Genomic DNA, 24,169 nt, shown 5'->3' with positions numbered 1-24,169 from the left:
CACAATCCCAGTTCATCTAGACTTCACATCTGTCCTCACTTTAATCCACTCACACATACGAAAATCTCTGAAATTCGAATTTTCTCTCTTAATTCCAAGAACCACAACTGGTATTTGAGACAATACTATTTTTATCCTTCATGTTCCATATACCTATTTAGAGACAATTCTTTATATCTCTTTTTAAATATATTTATGTTTGTACTTTCCTTTATTTCCTGTTCTAGGTCGTTCCACAAAGTCACTCCACAGCTTGTTCTGCACATACTTTTCATTGTTGTTCTTACTTTATGCTTTTTAAAATTTAGCTCTGCCCTTAGATTGTAGCCTCCTTCTCTTTCAGTGAACATTCCCCAAATATTTTTGGCAATAGATTATTTCTTGCTTTGTACTTCATCTGTGCTGTTTTTTAACTTTAACCAAATCCATGAATTTCAATGTGTGTGATTTTATAAATAGTGGGTTTGTGTGTTCTCTGTTTACTGCTTTGTTTATTGTCCTTATTGCCCTTTTCTGTAGTGTGCATTTGGAAAACTATAATTGTAATTTAAATAATTTGCAAACTAGTTAAATACATTAAAAAATAACTAAATGTTCTGTTTTGTCATTGCTCCACATGACGGTGTTGTTCTTGAAATATATTTAAAACGACCAGTTTTTTGGGAACTCTTCAAATATTTTCAAAAAATGTCAATATTTCTGATGGTACCTGAACACAACATATGCACGCCCACATCGACCACGTGACTAAATGCGGAAGTAAATTCTGTACAGTAGTATCCATGATTTGACCTCACATGAGAAATCCATGCCTGTGTGAGTCGTGTTTAGTGGTTTGTTACCGGTACTTTTTTTTTTTTTTTTTAGGTTTATGTCGTGAATGTTGTCGGTGTTCAGATGGATCCTAATCTGGTGTTTTGGAAGAACGAAGGACAGGTGAATGTCGACTGAGAGCAGAATGCAGATCAATTCTAATTTGTCAAACTGTAAATACTTTACTCCTCTGGTGTTTTGGTTGGTGTTAAGTGTCCTGTGTTTTCCTTCTGTCTTAGTCTTTCTTTAGTCGATTCCGGATCTGGTTTAATATTCTGGACCCACTGTCCCAGCTGTCCACTGATGTGAGTATAAGATCTGATGTTTAACCTAAAGAAATGTTCAGATCCTGTACTGAAGTAAATGTTTAATACTCACAGTCTAAGTACTACACAAGTAAAAGCATTCAAAGCCTTACTTAAGGTAAAGTATTATCAGAAAAACACACAAGTATGATAATGTGAAGTAAAATAGTCAGTGTTTTATTAAATGTCATGTTTCTGATTCATTTTAATGCTGTGCTGGGGAGTAAATCTCATACAAATAATAGTGATTAACATCCAGTAATTATTACACTGGGTTACAAAAAAATGTTTTTTGCAAGTTGTCTAGGTTTTTTAACTGAATCAGGACCATTTTGCACCACTAAATCCAAAAATGACATCTGTTTTTCTCAATCAGGTCAGGTTTTTTTTGCTAATTTGATTTTGAAAAATTGGATCTTCTCACAAAATTGATCACATTTTTGTGACTTTATCAGTTGATTTTTTTTTTTATATAGTTCTCACCCAAAATAGGTTTTAAGAGAAAAAAAATCATTTTCTAACAGGATTCTTGTTAAGTACAATGGTGGATTCACCGCAGATGTAGCAGAATACGTCAGGGTTATTTTTGCAAGATCTTCTAGTCGAAGCCATTTCATTCACCTGTAATATTAAAAAAAACATTAATCATAAATTGGCAAAAGCAAAATCTTCAGAACTTGTTTATTGTAAGAAATATGAAAGAATTTTGTATCATATGATGTGAAAATGCCCATAAATGTAAGCAAAAATGTTCAAAAGCCAATATGTAGCATAGTTCAGAAAGTTGACCTGATTGAGCAAAAATGAATGTGATTTTTGGATTCAGCACACCAAAATGATCCTAAATCAGCTCAAAAAACTTAAACAATAAATATGTTGTTGACCAGTGTTATTTATGGCAGTATTATAGCAAAAGACTATCAATAGTTTAACTCAGGGCTGTCAAACTCATTTTAGTTCAGTTCCACATTCAGCTAAATTTGATCTGCAGTGGGCCGAACCAGTAAAATAATAACATAATAATATATAAATAATGTCAACTCCAAACTTTTCTCTATGCTTAAGAGCGAAAAAAGTAAAATTTACATTATGAAAATGTTTACATCTACAAACTATCCTTTCAAAAGATGTGAATAACATGAACAAACTGAAAAAAAATAAGTGTAATTTTTAACAATATTCTGCCTCAGTTTATCATTTACACATGTACATTATAACTTACAGATCACAGTGGATCTACAAACACACAAATACATTTAGTAACAGACAGAATCGTGATAAAATTGTACTTACTTCTGTTAAGACATTTCAGGTTGTTCACATTTTTTGCAAAATTATACTTTGTTTTAGTGTAAATGGATGAAAATATTTACATTTACAAGGAGAAAAATTTGGGGTTGTCATTATTTTTATGTTATTATGATTATATTTGACTGGTCTGACCCACTGGAGATTGAATTGGTCTGAATGTTGAACCTGAACTAAAAGGATCGTTAATATCTTAGTGTAATTTTTGCATTTCACAAATTCATCCCAAGGGCCGGACTGGACCCTTTGGTGGGCCGGATTTGGTCCCCAGGCCACATGTTTGACACCTGTGGTTTAACTAATGAAGAAGACACCCTGGAACACAGAAATAAATAAATAAACTAAAACTGCATAGAACAGATTTGACATAAGTAACTTAAATGGACAAAGCCAGTTACTGAAATATACAAACATGTTACTAATAATGAAAATGATGTGGGTTTAGACATTTTGTTTGTTTAATTGTTTTCGTTAGAGCTCTAATAATACTGATAGGCCAAACTGTTGTAGTTTAATCTAAATCACTGCATTATTTTCTCTAAAATCCTCATGTTTTTGGTGTTTCTCTTCTCTAAATTAGTTATGTTATTCCAGATGTATTTTTTCTGACTGTATCACCCAGCTTTAGCTGCACTCATAGATCAAGTACAATAAAGTATCCTAATTAAAAGTACTCAAGTATCCCTGAGTCATCGGGAACACATAAGGATACTGTTCAGTTTTTGTTTATGTTGGGCTGGAAGGCTGTTCTGACCAAATGGGTTGGAGAAGAACCTCCTTCAATCCATCTGTGGAAGTCTTTGATATCAGACTATATTTCTCTGGAAAGACTAAGATTTTATATTAACGATCAGAAGGACGTCTTTACATGGAAAGTTTGGAAAAGTGTTGGAATATCTGGGAACTCAGACTGTAACTACCGGAAATAGATTTAATACGGACTTTTGAGATCATCACTGTGGACATATTTTAGATCTGCTTTACATTTCATACAACCTGTATGCACTGCGCTGGACGGTATAATTTTGTAAATGTTCAATAAAAAGAATGTTTAAAAAAAAAACAAAAAAAACCCAAAGTACTCAAGTAGTTTTCCACTTTTTATATGTATTTTTAAATTTCTTAAGAGACATGCACTTTTGGCATTAATATTATCAATAAGGGTTTTTTGTTGTTGTTTTTTAATTATTACTGCAGTTACTGAGGGCTACTTTATATTTTTGCTTTTACTATTTTATTTTTGACTTTATTTACAGACTTTTTGATCTTTTTAATTTCTTTTAATTTTAATCCTGCTATTTCTTATACTGTTATAAAACTACTGATTTCCCCTCTGTGGGGCTGATGTAGGATGTGATCTGATCTGACAGCACATCTAATGTATCATATTATAAAAGAATGATGTTTTTATGATAAAATGAACAGAGAAATAAATGTAGATGAGTAGAAGTAGATTTTGTTTTCATTTCCCTTCTTGGTATGGTATTTGAACTTCATTTAGCTGTATTAGGGTTCTTTTCCCTTTGGAATCTCACTTCTTCCCATCCATCTATTTATTTATTTACGTATTTAGTGTTTCTATTACAACTAGTATTATTGCATGGCCATTATTACCTCCGCCAAGGAGGTTATGTTTTTGCCAGGGTTTGTTTGTTTGTTTGTTTGTTTGTTTGTTTGTCTGTCCGTTAGTGTACAACATAACTCAAAAAGTTATGGACAGATTTGGATGAAATTTTCAGGGTTTGTTGGAAATGGGATAAGGAAGAAATGATTAAATTTTGGTGGTGATCGGGGGGGGCCCACGGGGGGGGGGGGGGGGGGGGGGGGGCTACTGATCAGCCTTGGCGGAGGTCTGCGCTCTCCGAGTGCTTCTAGTTATTCATTTCTTTTTACTCTTTATTGAAAGAAATGATATTTATAGATATATAACCATCATTTCTTTTACTTTTATATCATTTTTATTTATCCCCCTACTTCATGGAAGGTATGCAAATGACATTCTTTTACTTTGTTTAAAGTACAGTTAAATCAAGGTGAGGTCATTCTATAAATAAGCCTTCTGGGTTTCTGACCTCACCTGCACATTTTCGTACCCTTCTCTCTATCAAGAGATATTTACATGTATTTGTTTTATTTCATACTGTATGTGCAAGTAAAAAAAAAAAGAAAAAAAGAATTACAAGGTTGAATACATAGTCTTTCCAATAACTTCTATACTGTATTATTTCACTAGTTAAAGTACAGTTTTAGTTCTTATTCCGCTGCTGTGTTTAACTATAGTCTCTGTTACAGGATGAAATACTGAAAGCTCGCGCTCGACTTAAAAGTGAAGACAAACAAAGTGAACAGGTGAGATTCTGATGATGAACCAGACCCAGACCTGATGATGTACTTATTTCCTTCTGTTTCCTTCTACAGGATGCACTGAATCTTTCTCTGGTGAGTCTTTAAACGTGTCATAGGATGAAAACTGAGTGGGTTCTGTCTCCAGTGGATATGTTTGATCTTTTTTATGAGTGATGCATTTACTGAATCTGAAGTTCTGCTGTTTTCAGGTGTCGGTCCATGCTGATTCTGGTGCTATTCTTCCATTACTTTTCCGCCCTCCTGGTAAATATCACAAATATAATATTGTACAAAAAACACTTTAGTGACAAATCAAAGTGTTTATATTGAAAATAAATGGTTGAACTTACCGTGGTCCAAACAGATGCTGAGACTGTGTGTTCTGTCATGTTCTTTGTAGTTTTTTGGCCCATATCTGCTCCTTTGGTACGTCTGATGGTGAAAATACTACCATACACACAGTGAAACATGATATTGTGTTTTTGTCGGAAGGAAATGAAGGTAGATCTTTGTGTCCTCAGGTTTATGCCAGTTTTTTGCCATTTAACAGTGTCAAACCAGCTCTGTTTTATCAGGTAATGAAGCTCTAAAACATCATCTACACATTTGTAACGTGATGTGGACATTAATTTACTTAAAAAAATGCATTCTTGTAGTTTTTGCTGCAGAGCTACAACACTGGGTTCAACTACGCAAACAGAAACTCTTCATCAGAACAGGTAAGAAATAAGACACATTAACACAAACTGAAATATTCAGTGTTCAGATGTGGAGTCGAAACTAAGGAATCAAGAACGTCTTATTTTAATAGTCGCTCAAATTAACACCGTCTTATAATCCTTTTTTTTTTTTTTTTATTTTATTGAAAAATATGGCACATCAAAGACAGAAAATTAATCCCGTCAATGTAAATACATTCATACATTGGCATCTTTGGCAGAACTTCACAACTCTTTATTCTAAATACTGCGATGATAATTTGAAGGATTTCTAAAACATTTCTAAATAGAAATACTACAGGAATGAATGACTGAATTAATTAATTTTGGTTTTTACTCCAATCATTTCACCTAGTATAATAATCGTAATAAACATAAAAACCAAAAAAGGAATAGGCTAGAAGCAAAAGCTTATTTTATTTTTTTTTTGCCTATCCTTTTCACCTGATACACTGCGTACATTAAATTAAATGTGTACAGAATCGAACATTCACACCATGAACAGAAAAAAAATTAACAACAAAACCATATCTACCATCTCAATTCAATATTCCTAAATAATTTTAAACTTAAGGCACTTTTTTTTTTTTTTTTAACTTTTTAAATATAGCCTCTTTAACAAAGAATCTTCATTACAAATGTAAAAGTAGTTCCTGTTTTGGAGTCTTTTAGTCGTTCATGACATTATCTTTGAATAAACACATTAAAACATACACATTTATATGCAGATGCTGATATTGGCCAATAAATCGGTGCATCTCCACCCCTTTTGTTCATTAATGCTATATTTTATCTCTGTTTCGTCATCCCCAGAAGAAGAGGATGAGTCTAAACCAGCTCCTGTTGATCGCTGGAACAATATCTTACACGACATGTGCTGGGGTTTGTACCTCCTGGATCTGCTCGGGACATTTCCTAAAATTCTTTAAATTTTTTACCAGACCTTTTATTAATTATACTTTTGTTTTTTTTCTTTTGTTCAGACAAGGTATAGTTTTTAGATGTTACCTTGTCTGAACAAAAGAAAAAAAGAAAAGTATAATTACATGAACAGAAGACAAAATGAACATCATTAGCCGGATCATTTATTTTTTCCGTGTCTTTGTGTTTCAGGCTCTACCTCAGATTATTATTAACCGCCTTCATGTGAAAAGCGTCCCAGTGCAGACGTTCTGCAGGTCCATATTACCCATCCCACTGGCAGCTGTTCTGGCCTTTTTCAATGTGATGACCGTCAGAAGTCAGGAACCAGACAACGGAATCCAGGTGTTTGATTCCAACGGAAACTCTGTGGGCTTTTCTAAAGCAGCAGGAGAAAAGGTAAAAAAAAAAAAAAAGGAGCAAGACTCAGGGTTTGTACAGGTGTTTAAAACCAGGAAAAAGTCTTAAATATGACTTTAACGGAATTAGATTGAAAAGTCACATTAACCTTTTAACCCTTTCATGCATGAATTACAAGAACCTTAATCAAGATTTTTTTTATTCCTCTTCAGGCATAAAAATAAACAATTTGATTGATTTTTAAGAACATATTTTTCATGGAGTTACAAAAATGTCCGCTCAGCTGGACACCATGTGTTTAATTTTAGAGGCAAATAAACATGTATTTACTGATATACAGTGCAAAAACTATGAAATTAAAATGCTGCTAATCTGATGTTTTCTCAGATTTCAGCATACCTGCATGGAGCTAATATGCAGAAAAAACAAAAAAACTTTTTGTTTAAAAAACCCCACTATTATAGTCTAATAACAATTAGCAATTTTTTTTTACACTCAAACATGTTAGTGCAGATCAGGTGTATCTAGAACAGCACAGTTACAGTAATGGTATGAATGTCAGTGTATGGGATGATGTATAAGTGTCCACTGTGTTGGCTGATATGGAACTACAACAACAAAATCCATGAATATTCAAGAGAACCCCTTTGAACAGCTGTCCACTGGAGTGACCACTGTGCATGAAAGGGTTAAAGACTCTGACAATAAAAATAAGTTTGTCTTTATTTATTAACCTTTATTTTAACATTATCATATGTATTTTCCTATATATAATTTATTGATCATGTACCAAGGGGCTTTAAAACACTTGTGGAAAAAGAACACAGCTTTGGCATGATTTAAATCTCAGGTCTGAGATTTAGATCTCATACTTTTAAAACCAAGAGAACCATGACTAGTTTGTTACCTTCATCCATCAGATTACTAAACAACTGATATGAACTGGTTGGTGTATGCTTGTAGGTGTGTGTGTGTCTTTTGATTTTTAACATTTGTGTTTGTATTTTTAACTTTTTAACATTTGTATTCATCTATACTTATTTATTGTTTAAATATGCACTGGTCGCTCTTCACAAATGAAGTTCCTGGAAAAAAAAAAAAAAAAAAAAAAAACGGAAAAAGAAAGTTCTTTGAATTGAATTGAAATCACAGTTTTACACAGATGGACTTTAAGCTGTATTTTTTAAACCGTGAGGTCGCCTGAAATTTGTAATAATTGATAAAAAAAATAAAATAAAAATTGGGGTGGGGGTGGGACCTTTCTGTGTGGAGTTTGCATGTTCTCCCCGTGTCTGTGTGGGTTCTCTCCGGGTACTCTGGCTCCTCCCACCATCCAAAGGCATGCACTGATAGGTTAATTAGTTAACCTAAATTGCCCATAGGTGTGAATGTGAGAGTGATTGTTTGTCTCTATATGTTCAGCCCTGTGATGAACTGGTGAAATGTCCAGGGTGAACCCCGTCCTAGCCCAGATGTAGCTGGGATAGGCTCCAAGCGACCCCCGTGACCCTAGTGAGGATAAAAGCAGGTTCAGAAAATGAATGAATGAACATAATAATTACTAATAAAAATTGTTTTTTTAATGATTCAATATATATTTTATTATAATTAAAACACCACACACTTTTCCTATAAAATCCAGTTCAAATAAAATCCAGGATATAATATCTGAGAGGGCATATGTTGATTGATCTGATCATGTGACACAGTTGCAGTCAGAAAACTGGACCGAACAGAGAATGGAAAGATTTCGCCTGGCCCCGCTAAGACATCTCCAAAAGAAAAATGTCTGTTTTGAATGTCTGGGGTCGTCAGAAATTTGTGATGTTAAAATGGGGTCAGGAGCCATAAAAGGTTGGAACCACTGGGTTAAAGGCTGGTATCAACGCTTGCAGAAGTGTACTGACCTTAATGGAGCATATGTTGAAACATAAACATCATAACTTGCACTGTTTTTTCCACAAACTTTTTGACACCCCCTTGTAGATGCTCTTAAAAACTGAATAAATTCAAAGGTTATTATCCCAAAACAAAGAAAGCTGAAGAAAAAGTGACATTTTCAGCTAAATCTATCATGAACTGAACATAAAAACAAGCGTCTCCAACCACTGCTGTTTGTCAAACTACACTGGTTTTTGAAACCTGTCCAAACACTGACCCATCAGTGGCTGGTGTTACTGAACAGATATTAAACACATATTGTGTTTGTTCAGGCTGTGAGGGAAACGGCCGTATCCAGAGCAGCTCTGATGGGTACGGCTGCTGCTGTTCCCAACCTGCTGGTTTTATTCCTGCACAGGTGAGTCTTTATTATACAGTACACTGCAAAAATCTAAACCTGACCAAGTGTATTTTTCTCATTTCTAGTCCAAATATCTCATCACACTTAAAATAAGGCATAATCACCTAAAGAGGAACTTTTCAGTGAGATATAAGAACTGATTTTTAGACAATAGATCTGGAAATTCAGATTTTTTTTAATTTTTTTTTTGCTTGAATTAAGCAAAAAATTCTTGAATTAAGGAAAAAAAAAATCTGCAAATGAAGCAAGTGAAAATTATCTTGGTAAGATTTCTTAAAATAAGATTTTCCAGATCTATTGTCTAAAAATCAGTTCTTATATCTCACTGAAAAGTTACTCTTTAGGTGATTATGCCTTATTTTAAGAGTGATGAGATATTTAGACTAGAAATGAGAAAAATACACTTTATAAGACTTTGATTTTTGTCCAGTGCAAATGAATATTTCTCTATATTTAACTTTTCTTAAGTGATTTATCACCAATTAATCTGATATTTTCCCGTGTTTTTTTTTTTTTTTTTTTTGTGAAAATCATGTATTTTCCTATATTTAATTTACTGATCATGTAGATGTTCATAAAAGATTAAAGTTGAGGGTTATTCTATCAGCAACAGAGAAAACTGAAGAAAGTGACTTTTTCAGCAAATATATCAATAACTGAAGTGTCCGCTGTCATTGATCTAACTCCATGGGTTTTACTGGTGAATCAATTTTTAGACAACAGATCTTAAAAAGCTTATTTCAAGAAATCTTACCAAGATAATTTTCACTTGTTGCATTAGCAGATTTTTTTTTTTTGCTTAACTGAAGATTTTTTTTTTTTTTTGCTTTATTCAAGCCAAAAAATCTGCCAATGGAACAAGTGAAAATTATCTTGGTAAGATTTCTTGAAATAAGATTTTCCAGATCTATTGTCTGAAAATCAGTTCTTATATCTCACTGAAAAGTTACTCTTTAGGTGATTATGTCTTATTTTAAGTGTGATGAGATATTTGGACTAGAAATGAGAAAAATACACTTGGTCAGATTTAGATTTTTAAGCTGCTACTTCTGTTGAGTTTCATATCGCTGCTTAAAACTCACTTTTTTGCCCCGGCTGGACATTTTACTGTTATTTTAGTTTTAAATTATTGTCTTTAGTGTTTTATTTTTTATTGTTTTAATATTTTAATGCATGAACCGTGTGTCAGTATACTTTTATTCTATTTATTGTCTTTTACTTATATTCTGTTTCATGATTATGTACAGCTCTTTGGGGCAGTAGTGTCCGATTTTAAATGTGCTAAAAAAAATGAATAAAAATTAAAATTGATTCGTAAAATGAGATCACAATAGGAGCACGGCCATGGAATGAATTAAATTCATCCTGAAATCATGAGCAGAACTTATTTTCCATTGGTTTGGTTTATAGATTCTTCCTTAAAACATCTTGACATTTTCTGTTTTTTTTCAGTTTTTCATTAAAAAAAAAAAAAAAAAAAAAAAAAAGCAAAACATGACAACTGAAGAATAATAAATATCCGCTGACTGAAAGGGGATAAAGTCAGAGCTGCTGTTTGGTTTTCAGACTCCGGTTCGTGCAGAGGAACGTCATTTTGGCCGCCTCCGTCCGTCCTGTGAGCGTCACGTTGATCCTGAGTCTGATGATCCCCGTGTCCTTCAGTCTGTTTCCACAACTGGCAGCGGTGAGAACCACGAGACTTTTCTCTGTTCGCTTACGATGACATGATGCTGACGCCCACTTTGTTTTTAACAGATAAAGAAGGAGGAGTTGGAGGCGGAGCTTCAGGCGGCGGCCGTGGACGGACACTTACTCTACCACCGAGGACTATAACGAAAACAAAAACGTACTTCGACTCCAGTTTCGTGCAGCTTTTTCCTCCCAGTTTAACGTGTAAAATTTTATTTAAAAACCATTAAAAACAACACACGGTTTCTGATAGTAAAGTCATTTATTGGGGTGTTTTTATAGATAAGAAATATTACATCAATTCATGAAAATACATTTAGTTTTCAGCATTTCTATATTGCACTGTGTTATGGAATGCCATTTATGCAACAGCAGTTTAAATGACATTCAAATGTGCTCGCAGTTGTATTTTCTGCATGGTATTTTACTGTGTTAACAAAAAAACACAAAAGTAGATGCATTAACGTGGCCTTGAATCAAGGCTCCAATACATTTTCATGAGGTTTGTATTAATGTCGACTCATGCAGAGCTCCACCTCATGCATAATTTTATTATTTACCTCGATTAACCCATAAAGACCCAGCAGTACTTCTGTGGCAGATCCCACACTGCAAAACCTAAATCTGACCAAGTGTATTTTTCTCATTTCTAGTCCAAATATCGCATCACACTTAAAATAAGACATAATCACCTAAAGAGTAACTTTTCAGTGAGATATAAGAACTGATTTTTAGACAATAGATCTGGAAAATCTGTTTGTTTTTTTTTGTTTGTTTGTTTTTTGCTTGAATTAAGCAAAAAAAAAAATCTGCAATTGGAACAAGTGAAAATTATCTTGGTAAGATTTCTTGAAATAAGTTTTTCCAGATCTATTGTCTAAAAATCAGTTCTTATATCTCACTGAAAAGTTCCTCTTTAGGTGATTATGTCTTATTTTAAGTGTGATGACATATTTGGACTAGAAATGAGAAAAATAAACTGAGTAAGATTTTCATTTTTGTCCAGTGCAAAATATTTCTCTATATTTAACCTTTTTTTTTTTAAGTGATTTATCACCAATTAATATAATATTTTCTCCTGTATTTTGCTTTTTTGTGAAGATCATGTATTTTCCTATATTTAATTTACTGATTGTGTATAATGTTCATAAAAGATCAGATTAAAGTTGAGGGTTATTCTATCAGCAACAGAGAAAACTGAAAAAAGTGACTTTTTCAGCAAATATATCAATAACTGATGTGTCTCCATCCACTGTCACTGATCCAATTCCATGGGTTTTACCGGTGAATCAATGTTGTAGAAGATGACGGTGTTTCCACAGTAACTACGGAGCCTCTGAACATCCAAATGGGTCATATGTGATGACCACGAAAAGATGACAAACTGTATATTTATACCAATTATTTACATGTATTGATAGGATTAGTGGATCAACAGGTATTAAACAGTTTAGGTCAGTAGATGGTTTTGGTCACCAGTGGATGTTTGGGTTTTTATGGGTTAATAATTCGATTAATTATGCAGAAAATATACAAGTTGACACACATTTTAATGTCATTTAAACACAAAATCACTGAGCTGGAATGCACATAAATGCTATAAGGATCATGTCTAATACTGAGGCACAGAACCGTCTGTTTGGCAACGTGGATGAGAACGTATTTAAAAGCTCAAATGTTGGCGTTAACGATGCGCAATTAAAAAAAGACAGAACCTGGACGTTGAACACGTGAAGCAGAAAAACTCATCGGATGAACGGAAGCATCTGATGAGGAAGCTCTTCTACTCAAACGTGTAAATAAAATGTCCACATCACAACACCGACGGCCTGGATTCAAGTCGTGTGCAGATCATTAGTAAAATACAAAAATGTGTCATTGTTACAAAAATGATAATAAACCACATGTTGTGCAACGTCTCCTGGAGCTGTGATCTAATAACCACGAACAACGCAGTCTCTGTCGTCTTAATATTATAAACTGTTTCCACATGTTTCACAGTGTCATATGAGCCCACTTTAATGCCATACCGACGCTGGGCAGTGCACACCTATGGACTGTGTCGCTTCTTTTTCCACTAAATCTATATTTTATTAGATTTATAAAAACACATTAACTGTAATTTTTTTTTTTGTCAGTAAGAGCCAATATTAATCTGACAACATAAAACATTGTGATATTAGTACAAACTCTGAGTCAAACTGTAAATTATCGGCGCAGTGAACGGCTAAAACTCTCTAAAATCCCCGCGCTGTGACGGCGTTCTACGAACCAGATGACACAGTCTGTCGGTAGAACCGCACACGCAGACCGGCTCATATCCGTAAGAGCTGCTCGGCAGCCGCCAAATGGAACAGGAAGTTCTCCGTGGCAGGAGGGAAATGATGCTGCTTTAAGGCGTCCAGCGTGAGTTTGGAGTCGTCGCACTCATTGGCCAAGGAGACCAGGTTGGACAGAATCTCTTTGGTCTTCACTGAAATGTCCTGTTAATTATAATAAAGCCACAGCCTTCACACTCAGAGCAACGAACAGGGTGATTTGGTTTGGTTTAGACCCCCACCCCCCCCAAAAAAAAAAAAAAAAAAATACACTGAAGATATTAACAGTCGAGGATGTTGAACTGGTTTTAGCTCAGGGGTAAAATAATTCAAGTAAAAATAATAGAATAACCCATAAATAACGACTCAAAATCTTCTTCTTGGTTTAATGTGAAATAAATATGACATTATGCCTATAAATAATGACAATTTTTTCTCTTTAAGTGCAAAAATATAACATTAAATTATGAAAATATTTACATTCCTTTACTATTACTATATCATATTATTACTATACCTTTACTATATATCATTTACTGTCCTTTAACAATGAAATGTGAATAACCTGAACAAATATGAGTCTGGTTTCGACCAGCTCGATATGTGAAGTGTCATGAGATATTTTTTGTTATGATTTGGCACTATATTAAATAAAAGTTGATTAAATTTGACTGATTGATATGAACAACCTGAAATGTCTAAAGAAAGGTAAGTGCAATTTTAACAATATTCTGCCCGTAACTAAATGTTTTGTGCCTTTGTGGATCCGATCCATAACGCACATGTATAAAGGATAAATTGAGGCATTATACTGTTAAAATTGCACTTATTTTTATTAAGAAATTTCAGTTTTTTCAGTTTATTCACATCTTTTTTGGATAGTTTTTAAAATGTAAATATTTTCGTAATTACCTCCGCCAAGGAGGTTATGTTTTTGCCAGGGTTTGTTTGTTTGTCTGTTTGTTTGTTTGTCTGTTTGTTTGTCTGTTTGTTTGTCTGTCCGTTAGTGTGCAACATAACTCAAAAAGTTATGGACAGATTTGGATGAAATTTTCAGGGTTTGTTGGAAATGGGATAAGGAAGAAATGATTAAATTTTGGTGGTGATCGGGGGTGGGGGGGCCCACCGGGGGGGCCACTGATCAGCCTTGGCAGAGGTCTGCGCTCTCCGAGTGCTTCTAGTTTAATGTTATTTTTTGCACTAAAACAAAGAGAAACATATGGAGTCGTCATTCTTTATCGGTTATTATTTCACCGGTCTAACCCACTTCAGATCACTTTGGTCTGAATGTGGAACCTGAAAGGAAATACGTTCAACATCCATGTTGTAAAGTATCATCACTGCTCTCATTGTTGTAACATCACATAAAATTCTCTAAATCTGCGAGAAATTAAAAACCCACATAAACACCTCCATGTGTTATAAACTAAACTGTTATGACATGCAGTGTGTTTACGGTCGTGTACACAGCTCTGTGTGGGCGTTCTCACCTTAATGACCTGACTGTCGGAGCGGTCAGTGTCCTCAGCCGACTGGACGATGAGATGGCCGATGTCTTTGTGCAGCTTCCCCATGGCCATGGCCTCTGCAGCGGCAGAGTGAACATACGTCTGAGGAACAGCCATCTTAGGCTACATTAACACGGTAACGATCTGAACCCAAACCAAAGAGCGGCGCTGTGTTCTCACTTTTAATTCTGCGTTTAGACGTGCGTTTTGAGAGGGAAATGTGCATACAGAAGGACACGCAAAAGTGTGTTAAGTTTCCTGCATTTGCGGAAAAAATTATTAGACCATCAAAAGTCATCAAAAACAACAGTTATGCAGTCAAGTACTAACTCCTGTGTGTGTCATGTGACTAAAACAGACAGAAAATAAACATGGAATGCCTAAAAGCACCTTTTTTTCAGTACAATGCCATAGATATTGATGTAAGAACTGAAGTGATTTTGGTTATTATCAAGAAAACATGGAAAATGGATAGATATCAGCTCTGAAATTAAACTACTATGAGCTATTTTTGTTATCATTATATTTGTCCAAACAAATGGACCTTTAGTTGTACCAGGCATTAAAATGAACAAGAAATTAAAGAAAACAAGGGGTGGTCTAATAATTTTTTCCGCGACAGTACTTATTGATGTAGTATGCACACCAGGTGGCATCACCACCACTAAGACGAAGTGCCTGCGTGGAACCTGTCTACTCCTCTTCCTGTTCTCTCCTAGTGTGAAATACAATCACAAAACAGGAAACAGAACACTACTCTGTAAAGATTCATGACAATTTCTGAAATGACTCTTGGATGTATATTAAAGCAGCTAGGGCAGGGGTAGGCACCTGTGGCTCTGGGGCCACATATGGCTCTTTAGCATCTCTCTGTGGCTCCTCTGGTCAAAAACACAAGGAACATTTTGAAATGAACTGAATGAGTCATTACTTTTTAACATTGTTGTAGGCCTGAATCTTTTCTAACTTTGTCCATCTGCAAAATTACACGAAATAAAATAATTTTTTTACAGCATAAAAACCAAAATGGATTACTTTCTTGCCAAATTCAATACAAGATGTTCTATTTGTATTTGTTTGTAGTTTGTAGGTAAGCCACTATACATGAAAGTTGTGCTTTTTCTCCATTACACAACGTAATTATATTTTGGAAATAGTGTCCATCATTAAAAAAAATGGTACAAATCTCGCTTGTTTTCTTTCTTGTAGTTGTATAATTTCATAAATACACCAGATGTTGCATTATTGTAATGGAAATACAAAGTTAAATAGCAAACTAATCACAAATACACTACAGCAGAGCAGTCGCCTCATGGTAAAATGTGGATGGGTTTAAATATTTTTTTCATGGCTCCAGACAGATTTCTTCCTTTTTTTCCGAGACAAAAATGGCTCTTTAAGTTGTGAAGGTTGCCGACTCCTGGGCAAGGGCAACTTGAAGGTCCATCACAGGGAAATAATGCAACATGTTGTTTTCAGTTGTCTCAGTTCCCAGAGTCAGAAGCAGACATGGAGAAGCTGCGTTCAGCTTCTATGCTCCACATGTCTGGAACAAACTTCCAGAAAACCTCAGATCAGCTGAAACACTCAGTTTATTTAAATCCAGGTTAAAGACCCACCTGTTGACAGCTGCATTTGAATAGAGTTTTTATTCATCAGTTCAGATCTGCACGATTCCCTTTAAGCTAAAAGTTTTTATCTGTTTAATCTGCTTGTCTCTTTTATCTGTTTATCTGTTTTACCTATTTATCTGATTTTTGTTTGTTTTTCTCATGCCTTCTGCTGTAATGCTTTTAATGTTTTATGTAAAGCACTTTGAATTGTCTTGTACATGAAATGTGCTATAGAAATAAAGCTGCCTTGCCTTGCCTTTTCCTGTACTGGCGTGTGCCTATGATGTAAACTGTACACGACGGGAAAATGCAGTTTTGCGTTTTCAACCCTTTCGACCAGTGTTTCTCAAGGGGGGCACTGGGACACCATCTGGGGGCGAGAAACCTGAAAAATGCTGAGACTGAAATGGGGCAGTTAGTCTGTATAATATTAATATCTGCATGCTATGTCAATGGCAAATCACCATGCCTCATCCCCCTCACCCCACCCCCACAAAAAAATTTACACTGAAGATGTTAATAGTCAAGGATGTTGAACTAGTTCTAGTTCGGGGTAAAATAATTCAAGTAAAATAATGACATAATAACCTATAAATAATAACTCAATTTTCTTCTTGGTTAATGTGAACTAAATATTCCTATAATATATAGTCTGTATAAGTATCAATATCTGCATATTATGGCAATGGTGAATCACCACAGCCCCCCGCCCCAGTCCTCCACAATAAGGCATGTTGTGGTACCCCACCCCCCACCCCCGGTCACGAGGGGGGCACAACCTATGCAATGTTGGAGGGTCATGATAACATAAAGGGGGCATTTGCTCAACAAGGTTAATAAACACTGCTTCAGATGGTGACGCGAGAGTGGAGCGCTTTTCAGATTTCCACTGTGGATGGTGCTTTCCCTTTTTAGCACCTTCAATGAAAGGTTCATGTGATAAAATATTTTGTTGTTTTCACCCGAGAGCGTTGTGGTGTAAACTGGGCCTTAGAAACCCAGTGTTTGTCTGAACATCCTGTACCTTTGGCGCTCTGGGACACGGTGATGACGCTGTCTGGAAGGTTGACGTACACATCAAACAGATCCGATCTGTTGCTCACCTCCGGGTCGACGAATCCTGCTACGTACCCTGCGGAGAACAGGAACATATTGGGAGATAAATAATTCACTCCCACGCCGCAAGATGAGAGCGATGGCGGTGCAGATGGCGTCTAATCACCCAGCATAAGGAGGAGAGTCGACACATAGGTTTCCTGTTAATTAGACAAATAAACAGGAGACGTCCTCACCAGGGCATCTGCTTAAATCCTCCAGTTCAGTTTCAGTCAGGTGCACATATGGATGCAGGATGGACCAGTCCTTCCTGTGCCACGTCAGAGCCGGAAGAACTCTAAAAACCACAGAGGAAGATGAAAGAACCTCCGGCACCAGATTATAAAAGACCTAAATCATCAGTGTCTTGTTAAACCTTGTAAACTCCAGCAGCGCTTCGATACGAGGGTGATGGACCACGATCCTCTTCTTCAGCATGAGGGCGGTGTAGAGGATGATGGTCTCCATACCGAACTGAGACACCACGTCTGAGACAGAGCAGAAAACATGGACCTAAAGGACCCACTTCTACATCTGAAGTAAACCCAGCTCCCTGAAAATATCAGGTCTGCTGAGACTCTGAGTTCTTTTAAGTCTAGGTTAAAGACTCACCTGTTCACTGCTGCCTTTGACTAAAAGGCTTTTGACTTTTTAAATGTTATATTCTCCTTCAAAACTCTGCACTGCAACTCTTACTTTAATATGTGTGTGTTTTTATATTTTTGGGTTTTATGTGTTGTTTTCTTACTTGCTGTTTTTAATCACCTTTTACATGTTTCTTTTATAATGTTTTAAATGTGTTTCTTTTTCCCTTGTCGTTGCATTTCAATGTCCTGCGTGAAGCACCTTGAATGGCCTTGTTGCTGAAATGTGCTATATAAATAAACTTGCTTTGCCTGTTTCCAAGACGGTGTTCATGAACAACAGCAACAAACTGGACCCATCATGTTTAGTTTGATGTTCTGGGGATTTAAAGGCTACATGTAATGGAATTATAATGATAATTAAATCACAAAACATTGACATTTTGTTCCTATTTTTATATTTTAACTTGTTTTATTTATTTATTTTTATTTGATTTTAATGTGTTTAGTGCTTTTATTCATTTGCATTGTGTTTTTATTTTTCTGTACAGCACTTTGGTCCACTGTGGTGGTTTTAAAGTGCTTTATAAATAAAGTTGGACTGGATTGGGAAAAAATAAAAGTAACTGCGATCTATTACAGTTACTGGGAAAAACACTATTACAAATTACAGTTTGTTGTGCACCTGACAGTTTTATTTTGGCACATTACTTATTATCCAGGTTCTTTACCCAGATCTTTTTTATACTTGTAATGTATTATGTATAGTGTTTGCTCTTGTGTTCACATTTTTAATGTGTCATGCTGCTGCTACAGTAATTTCACAGTCTGGGATAAATAAAGTTCATCAACTACAAGTGTTTAGAAGTGTTTCTATCTATCTATCTATCTATCTATCTATCTGATTTATTTTGGTGGTTGTGATTTACATGGTCTACATGTAGTATTTCTACTTCCAAATATTAAAAAAAATACCTAACATCATCATTTGTGTTTTGAATATAGTGCTGTCAAGTTTCGCCAAAGATGCCAATGTATTGGATTATAGAGTTATGAACTGAATTTATTTACATTGATGGGCTGGTGGATTTATGTGACCACTAGAGAGAGCAGTGAGTCACTCTGCCAGTCTCCCATGATGAGAAAAATTAACACCATGGGCCTTTAAACAAAATATCCGAGAGTGACCAGATGGGATGAGAAAAAAAAAAAGTGTGTCAGTGATAAAAGCTGAAACACTGTTGTTTTCTCCACTGGACAGACTGAATGAAAAGAATGGGTTTAATACTGAAATGTCAGAGTTTCTTCTACACGGTTGAGTTTGATTATTTCGGTTTATGAAGGTATAAAGTTATTATGGGATGTTATTATCTTTGCTAAATTGCTGTTTGTTGATCCTCGGTTCAGACTAAACTGTGACAGTTCTGACCTTGTTTGTTCAATTCCAAACAGTTGTTTAGTTCTGTTACTGACAACACAAACTGAACAGAAAACAGAGGTGATTTGTGGTTTTACTGTGACTGTTTTCAGTCTAAAAACTGAGCTATAATGTAAAGTTTACATTACATCAGCTGATAGTTTACACTGTAAACCAGGGGTCTCAAACTCATTTTAGTTCAGGGGCCACATTCAGCCCGATTTGATCTCCAGTGGGCCGGACCAGTAAAACAGTAACAGAATAACATAAATAATGACAACTCCAAATTTTTGTCTTTGTTTTAGGGTAAAGTAAAAAAAAAACAAAAAACATTAAATTATGAAATACTTCCTTTTATAAACTATCCAAACAAAAAAGATGTGAATAACCTGAAAAAACTGAAATTCTTAAGAAAAATAAGTGCAATTTTAACATATTCTGCCTAAACTTATCATTTCTACATGCGCATTATGGATCAGATCTAAAAAGACACTAAATACTTAGTAACAGGCAGAAAATAGTTAAATTGTGCTTAATTTTCTTTAGACATTTCAGGTTGTTGATATTTGTTCAGGTTATTCACATTTTATTGTTACAGGATAGTTTGTAAATGTTAATATTTTTATGATTTTATGTTATTTTTTGCACTAAAACAAAGAAAAAAATTTGAAGTTGTTAATTCAAGATTTTTTGCTTAATTCAAGATTTTTTTTGCTTAATTGAAGATTTTTTTTGCTAAATTTAAGATCTTTTGCTTAATTCAAGATTTTCTTTGGCTTGATTCAAGATTTTTTTTTTTTTACTTAATTGAAGATTTTTTTTTTTTGCTTAATTCAACATTTTTTCCTTAATTCAAGCTACTTTTTTTCCTTAATTCAATTCAAGACTGGAATTTTTGACTTTGCAAAACCATCCCATGGGCCAGATTGGACCCTTTGGCGGGCTCCATTTGGCCCCTGGGCCGCATGTTTGACACCCTTGCTGTATACTATCACCTGATGCAGCACGTGAAGATTATAAATCACAATGTTATTTTGAGTGACAAAATTAGTGTATATGAATCTTAGCTTGAAGAAGAAAACATGATGATACCATAATACAGATGTGTGTAAACAATGAGCTTTATACTTTATTCAGTGAGTGATACAGTCTGTGGATACATAGTGTTGATTCACTGGTGGTTTTGGTCCTTAGTGTGTTCTGGTATTTGACTTCACTCACTAGTTGGGTTCATAAATTAATGCCTAGAGTGGACATTGAGATTAGGTCACTTTCAACCCCTCTACATAAAAGTCAAAGTGAAACCAGACTTTACCTTGACTGAACCGGCCAAATACGCCTTCCGAACGTCGTAGTCTTTGATTAGAAATGATCCGTTCTCGTCGCTCTGGCAGATGCCTTTGGTGAGGACGGTGATGTAAGCCTCCATCATTTTTACCGGACTGCCGTGTTTGACGTACATCCTGAATACAAAGAAAATAAATAAGATGAATCTGTTCTGTTCTGTTGTGCTGAGAGCGATGTGTTTGTACATGACTGGTTATTAAAGCAGCACCCTGTACCTGCAGAGTATTCTGCTAAGAGCGGCATACTTCTCAGGATTAAAGTCTTTCGCTGTAACAACGATTGAAAATGAGTCACCTTGAAGGAAGAAAAACAAAGAAACAGACGTCAGTACACATAATACACAGAAAAACAGTCAGGTTTAATTTAAAGTCAATTCAATTTTGCCTCCAAAGCCCAGTGTCACATATTTACCTCAAGAGATTTAACAGTCTATACAAAACACAACATTAAGTAAAAACTCACAATAAAACCTTTAACCTAACAACAGAAAAAACCTGAACAACAGACACACATGAGCAAACCTTCATCCACAATAGCAGATGAATAACATCAAGTGGTTCTAGTTTGCCTCATAAATGTCTACAAATGAACACACTGTACCTTACTGAGAGCTGTCGGTTCCTGTACCTCGACTGTGGTGATGTAGTACCAGGTGCGACAGAACTGACCGAACACAAAGGTGTGGAAATCCCGGCCGTCCTGTGTCAGACAGCATTACTGAGCAGAACCTGCCTGAGCTGTGAATCCACTGATGGATAACACCACACCCACAGAGTGTCTCCATTCACATCTTTCTCTGGTCACACAAAAGGAAACACAGCAAGTAAATCAAACCGCATAGTTTTAACCCAAATACTGGTCTTCAGTAGAAGTATGAGGTACATATCCTTACACACACTTACACAGTCTTTTTCTTTAATTCTTTGTTTATATTTTTATTGTACTTTGTATATTATTGTTTTATTCCTATTGTCTCTCTTTAAGCTAATACTATAATGAGGTGAGATTAATTTTATAAGCCCCATGCGGTTTTCTGATCTCACCTGCACAATTTGTTTCTTTGCTTGTCCTAATGTTTGATTTGTTGTTGTGCAAAATAAATAAATAAATACATATACTGAACAAAAATATAAACCCACCATGTGCAGTATTTGTGTAACTCGAGACACGTGGCCCAAAATGAGCTCCAATGGCTTATAATTGTAAAACACGGTTAATTCTCTTAACTTATAAACAAACTTTGTGTCCATCTCTGGTAGTGTGCACTTGCTCTGTGGTCTAGTGATTCCACCCACAACACAGCTGTAGCATGTCCAGACGCTGCTCAAAACGTGTTAACAGTATTCAGACCCTCCTTACACTGGGGACAATAAAAGGACACCTCAAAATGTCACATTCCTCAGATGTCATCATGCCACAGATGTTGCTTGTCATGCGGGAATGGTTCTGGATTATATCCTCTGTGTGGATCTCAAAGAGGAGTGGAATAACATTCCACGGGCCACAGTTGACAATATTGTCAACTCGATTGTTGCTCTACGGAAGCCAATGGTGGACACATGAGATACGGAGCTGTGACTTCTTCAGCGGCCCCCATCGTGTCCACATGAATGTCCCTGAATGCCAGACGCCACTATCATATTCAAACGGACCGTGATCTGTACCACAGCGATCAACAGAATAAACTGTGTGCGATTTAATATATTGTGCAACAACTATTGCTATTAAAAAGTTAAAGTGTCACATGGTGCGTTTATATTTTTTGCTCCATGTACATGACAGGTAGGTAGGTAGGTAGGTAGGTAGGTAGTAGTAGGTAGGTAGGTAGGTAGGTAGGTAGGTAGGTAGATAGATAGATAGATAGATAGATAGATAGATAGATAGATAGATAGATAGATAGATAGATAGATAGATAGATTTTCAACTGTATTAAAAACACTAGTTTTCCAAAAAAAGTTCTCAAAAAACACTAAAACTAAATAAATTACCTACAATGAACCATGAAACTGAAATTAAAATTAACTTAAACTGAAAGACACCTGCGGGAAAAACAGCTTAATTTTCACTTCCTCTGGTGCTAATGGTTTATGCTGAATATGAATAAAATAGCTTTGCACAATATGTGGCTGTTAATCACTAATGTTTTGGTTGTAATTAATATTTCATGCATTGTTTCATCTGACATTTTCAGCTGTAAAGTAAGACTAAAGTCACAGCACCAGAACAACATTAACTAAATATAAACTAAACTAAAAATAGTCAATTCCTCAAAATAAAAATTTAACTATTCCTATAACCACAAAACTTAGGTTAAAGCCCTGGTTTATGTTTGTTGACAAGTAAGCTATTGTGTTTGAGTAATAGAAATACTGAAGATAGTGAGGTTATTTTCTTTGTTGCTTTTTTGTTGTTTCCTCCTCCTTTTTTCCAAGGCAACAGAGAAAATTATAAAAAAGATTCAAACTGACACTATGCTAACCTATAATGTGTGACAAAATTCCAGTCCAATTTTTCAGTGGTGCATCTTTGGTTGTATCCATTTCACCAAAGCAAAAACAAATAATAAGTTTAATGCAAAAATTGTTTGGCATTCAAGTAATGGAAACTATAAGTATATTATTGTCCAAAATGGTCACAATATACTTTTTTTTTTTTTTTTTTTTTTTTAAACCAAACCCTGCAGCTCTGACTGAAAGATTACAGATGGTTAAATGAGCTTAACCTTAAACCTATGCAGCAGTAAAAGGAAACATAAAGTTAAACTGCACAGTAAAATTATAATACACTGACAACCAAGTTACAGCACAAGGATTACTTTTACTGTCAATTGAGTACATTTTGCTGATATTATTGTGTGTAGTGAGTATTTTCACTGTTACTGAAAATGTTACTGATTTTTTTTGTTGTTGTTTGTTTTTTCTCATGCCTATACTTTTTATTGCTTCCATGCTGTAATGCTTTTAATGTTCTGTGTCAAGCACTTTGAATTGTCTTGTACATGAAATGTGCTATATAAATAACCTGCCTTGCCTTGCCTTACTTCAGTAAAAGGTCTGAATACCTCCTTTCCATTAAAAGTAAGTATCTAAACAGTGATGTAGGTGTAAAGCCTTTAAACCCAGGCTGATATAAAGGTATTACGGATGAACTGGGGATGCGGAGTCCTGCTGATGGGACACTTTCTGGATCACACTGGTGTCATGTGATTCTCCTACACCTCCAGAACCAGAGGCGTCACTTTATCAAAAAAAAAGCCACCAAAAACTGAGAATGACATGTGAAAAAAAGCACACTTACCAATTAATCCGACGCTTAACATAAGCTGCGGTTCAGTTGCTGCCATATTCCATACCTGGAAGAGTTTCACAACACAAGTTAACAGCTGTAAACACGCAGAAACGGCCTCCTCCGTGACTGTAAACTCAACCGTCCGGTACCTTAACGAGCTGCTACCGTGTCCAAACCGTCGAACGCGATGCTGGAGGGCTTTAATAAACTGTAAATGTGATTCAAATTATCACTGG

At 35.3% G+C, this 24,169-nt stretch overlaps 2 protein-coding genes across 3 annotated transcripts; one reads left to right on the top strand and one right to left on the bottom strand.

Moving 5' to 3' along the window:
- Positions 1-745: 745 nt before the first annotated feature.
- Positions 746-11,249, top strand: LOC115434456 (sideroflexin-4-like). 2 transcript variants are annotated; one of them, XM_030156417.1, is made up of 13 exons: positions 746-936; positions 1,053-1,118; positions 4,719-4,775; positions 4,845-4,865; positions 4,982-5,036; positions 5,173-5,198; positions 5,294-5,347; positions 5,429-5,491; positions 6,308-6,373; positions 6,605-6,811; positions 8,986-9,071; positions 10,641-10,758; positions 10,830-11,249. In XM_030156417.1, exons 1-13 carry the CDS (start codon positions 898-900, stop codon positions 10,905-10,907), a joined length of 936 nt encoding a protein of 311 aa, XP_030012277.1. In that variant the 5' UTR covers positions 746-897; the 3' UTR covers positions 10,908-11,249. The 2 variants fall into 2 exon arrangements, with proteins under 2 accessions (XP_030012277.1, XP_030012276.1); XM_030156416.1 differs by having other exon boundaries at positions 747-936; positions 6,305-6,373.
- A 900-nt stretch (positions 11,250-12,149) lies between these two features.
- On the bottom strand, positions 12,150-24,169 carry dennd10 (DENN domain containing 10). The gene is given in 11 exon segments (XM_030155885.1): positions 12,150-13,246; positions 14,572-14,666; positions 17,227-17,334; positions 17,495-17,595; positions 17,674-17,785; positions 20,604-20,761; positions 20,861-20,939; positions 21,239-21,361; positions 21,364-21,441; positions 23,943-23,997; positions 24,083-24,169. Coding segments are annotated over 10 exon segments (1,068 nt in total). The 5' UTR covers positions 23,989-23,997; positions 24,083-24,169; the 3' UTR covers positions 12,150-13,078.

This window comes from Sphaeramia orbicularis, chromosome 15 (assembly GCF_902148855.1).
Source record: "Sphaeramia orbicularis chromosome 15, fSphaOr1.1, whole genome shotgun sequence".
Classification (NCBI taxonomy): Eukaryota; Metazoa; Chordata; class Actinopteri; order Kurtiformes; family Apogonidae; genus Sphaeramia; species Sphaeramia orbicularis.
Note: the sequence above shows the minus strand (reverse complement) of the source record. Positions and strands in the feature narration are given on the sequence as shown.

What these genes read in the sequence shown, in the direction of transcription:
- LOC115434456 (XM_030156416.1), top strand. Translation starts at nt 898, where the DNA reads ATGGATCCTAATCTGGTGTTTTGGAAGAACGAAGGACAG. An exon ending in AAGACAAACAAAGTGAACAG is followed by an intron (nt 4,776 to 4,844) that starts GTGAGATTCTGA and finishes TTCCTTCTACAG; the next exon opens with GATGCACTGAATCTTTCTCT. An exon ending in CTTACACGACATGTGCTGGG is followed by an intron (nt 6,374 to 6,604) that starts GTTTGTACCTCC and finishes TTTGTGTTTCAG; the next exon opens with GCTCTACCTCAGATTATTAT.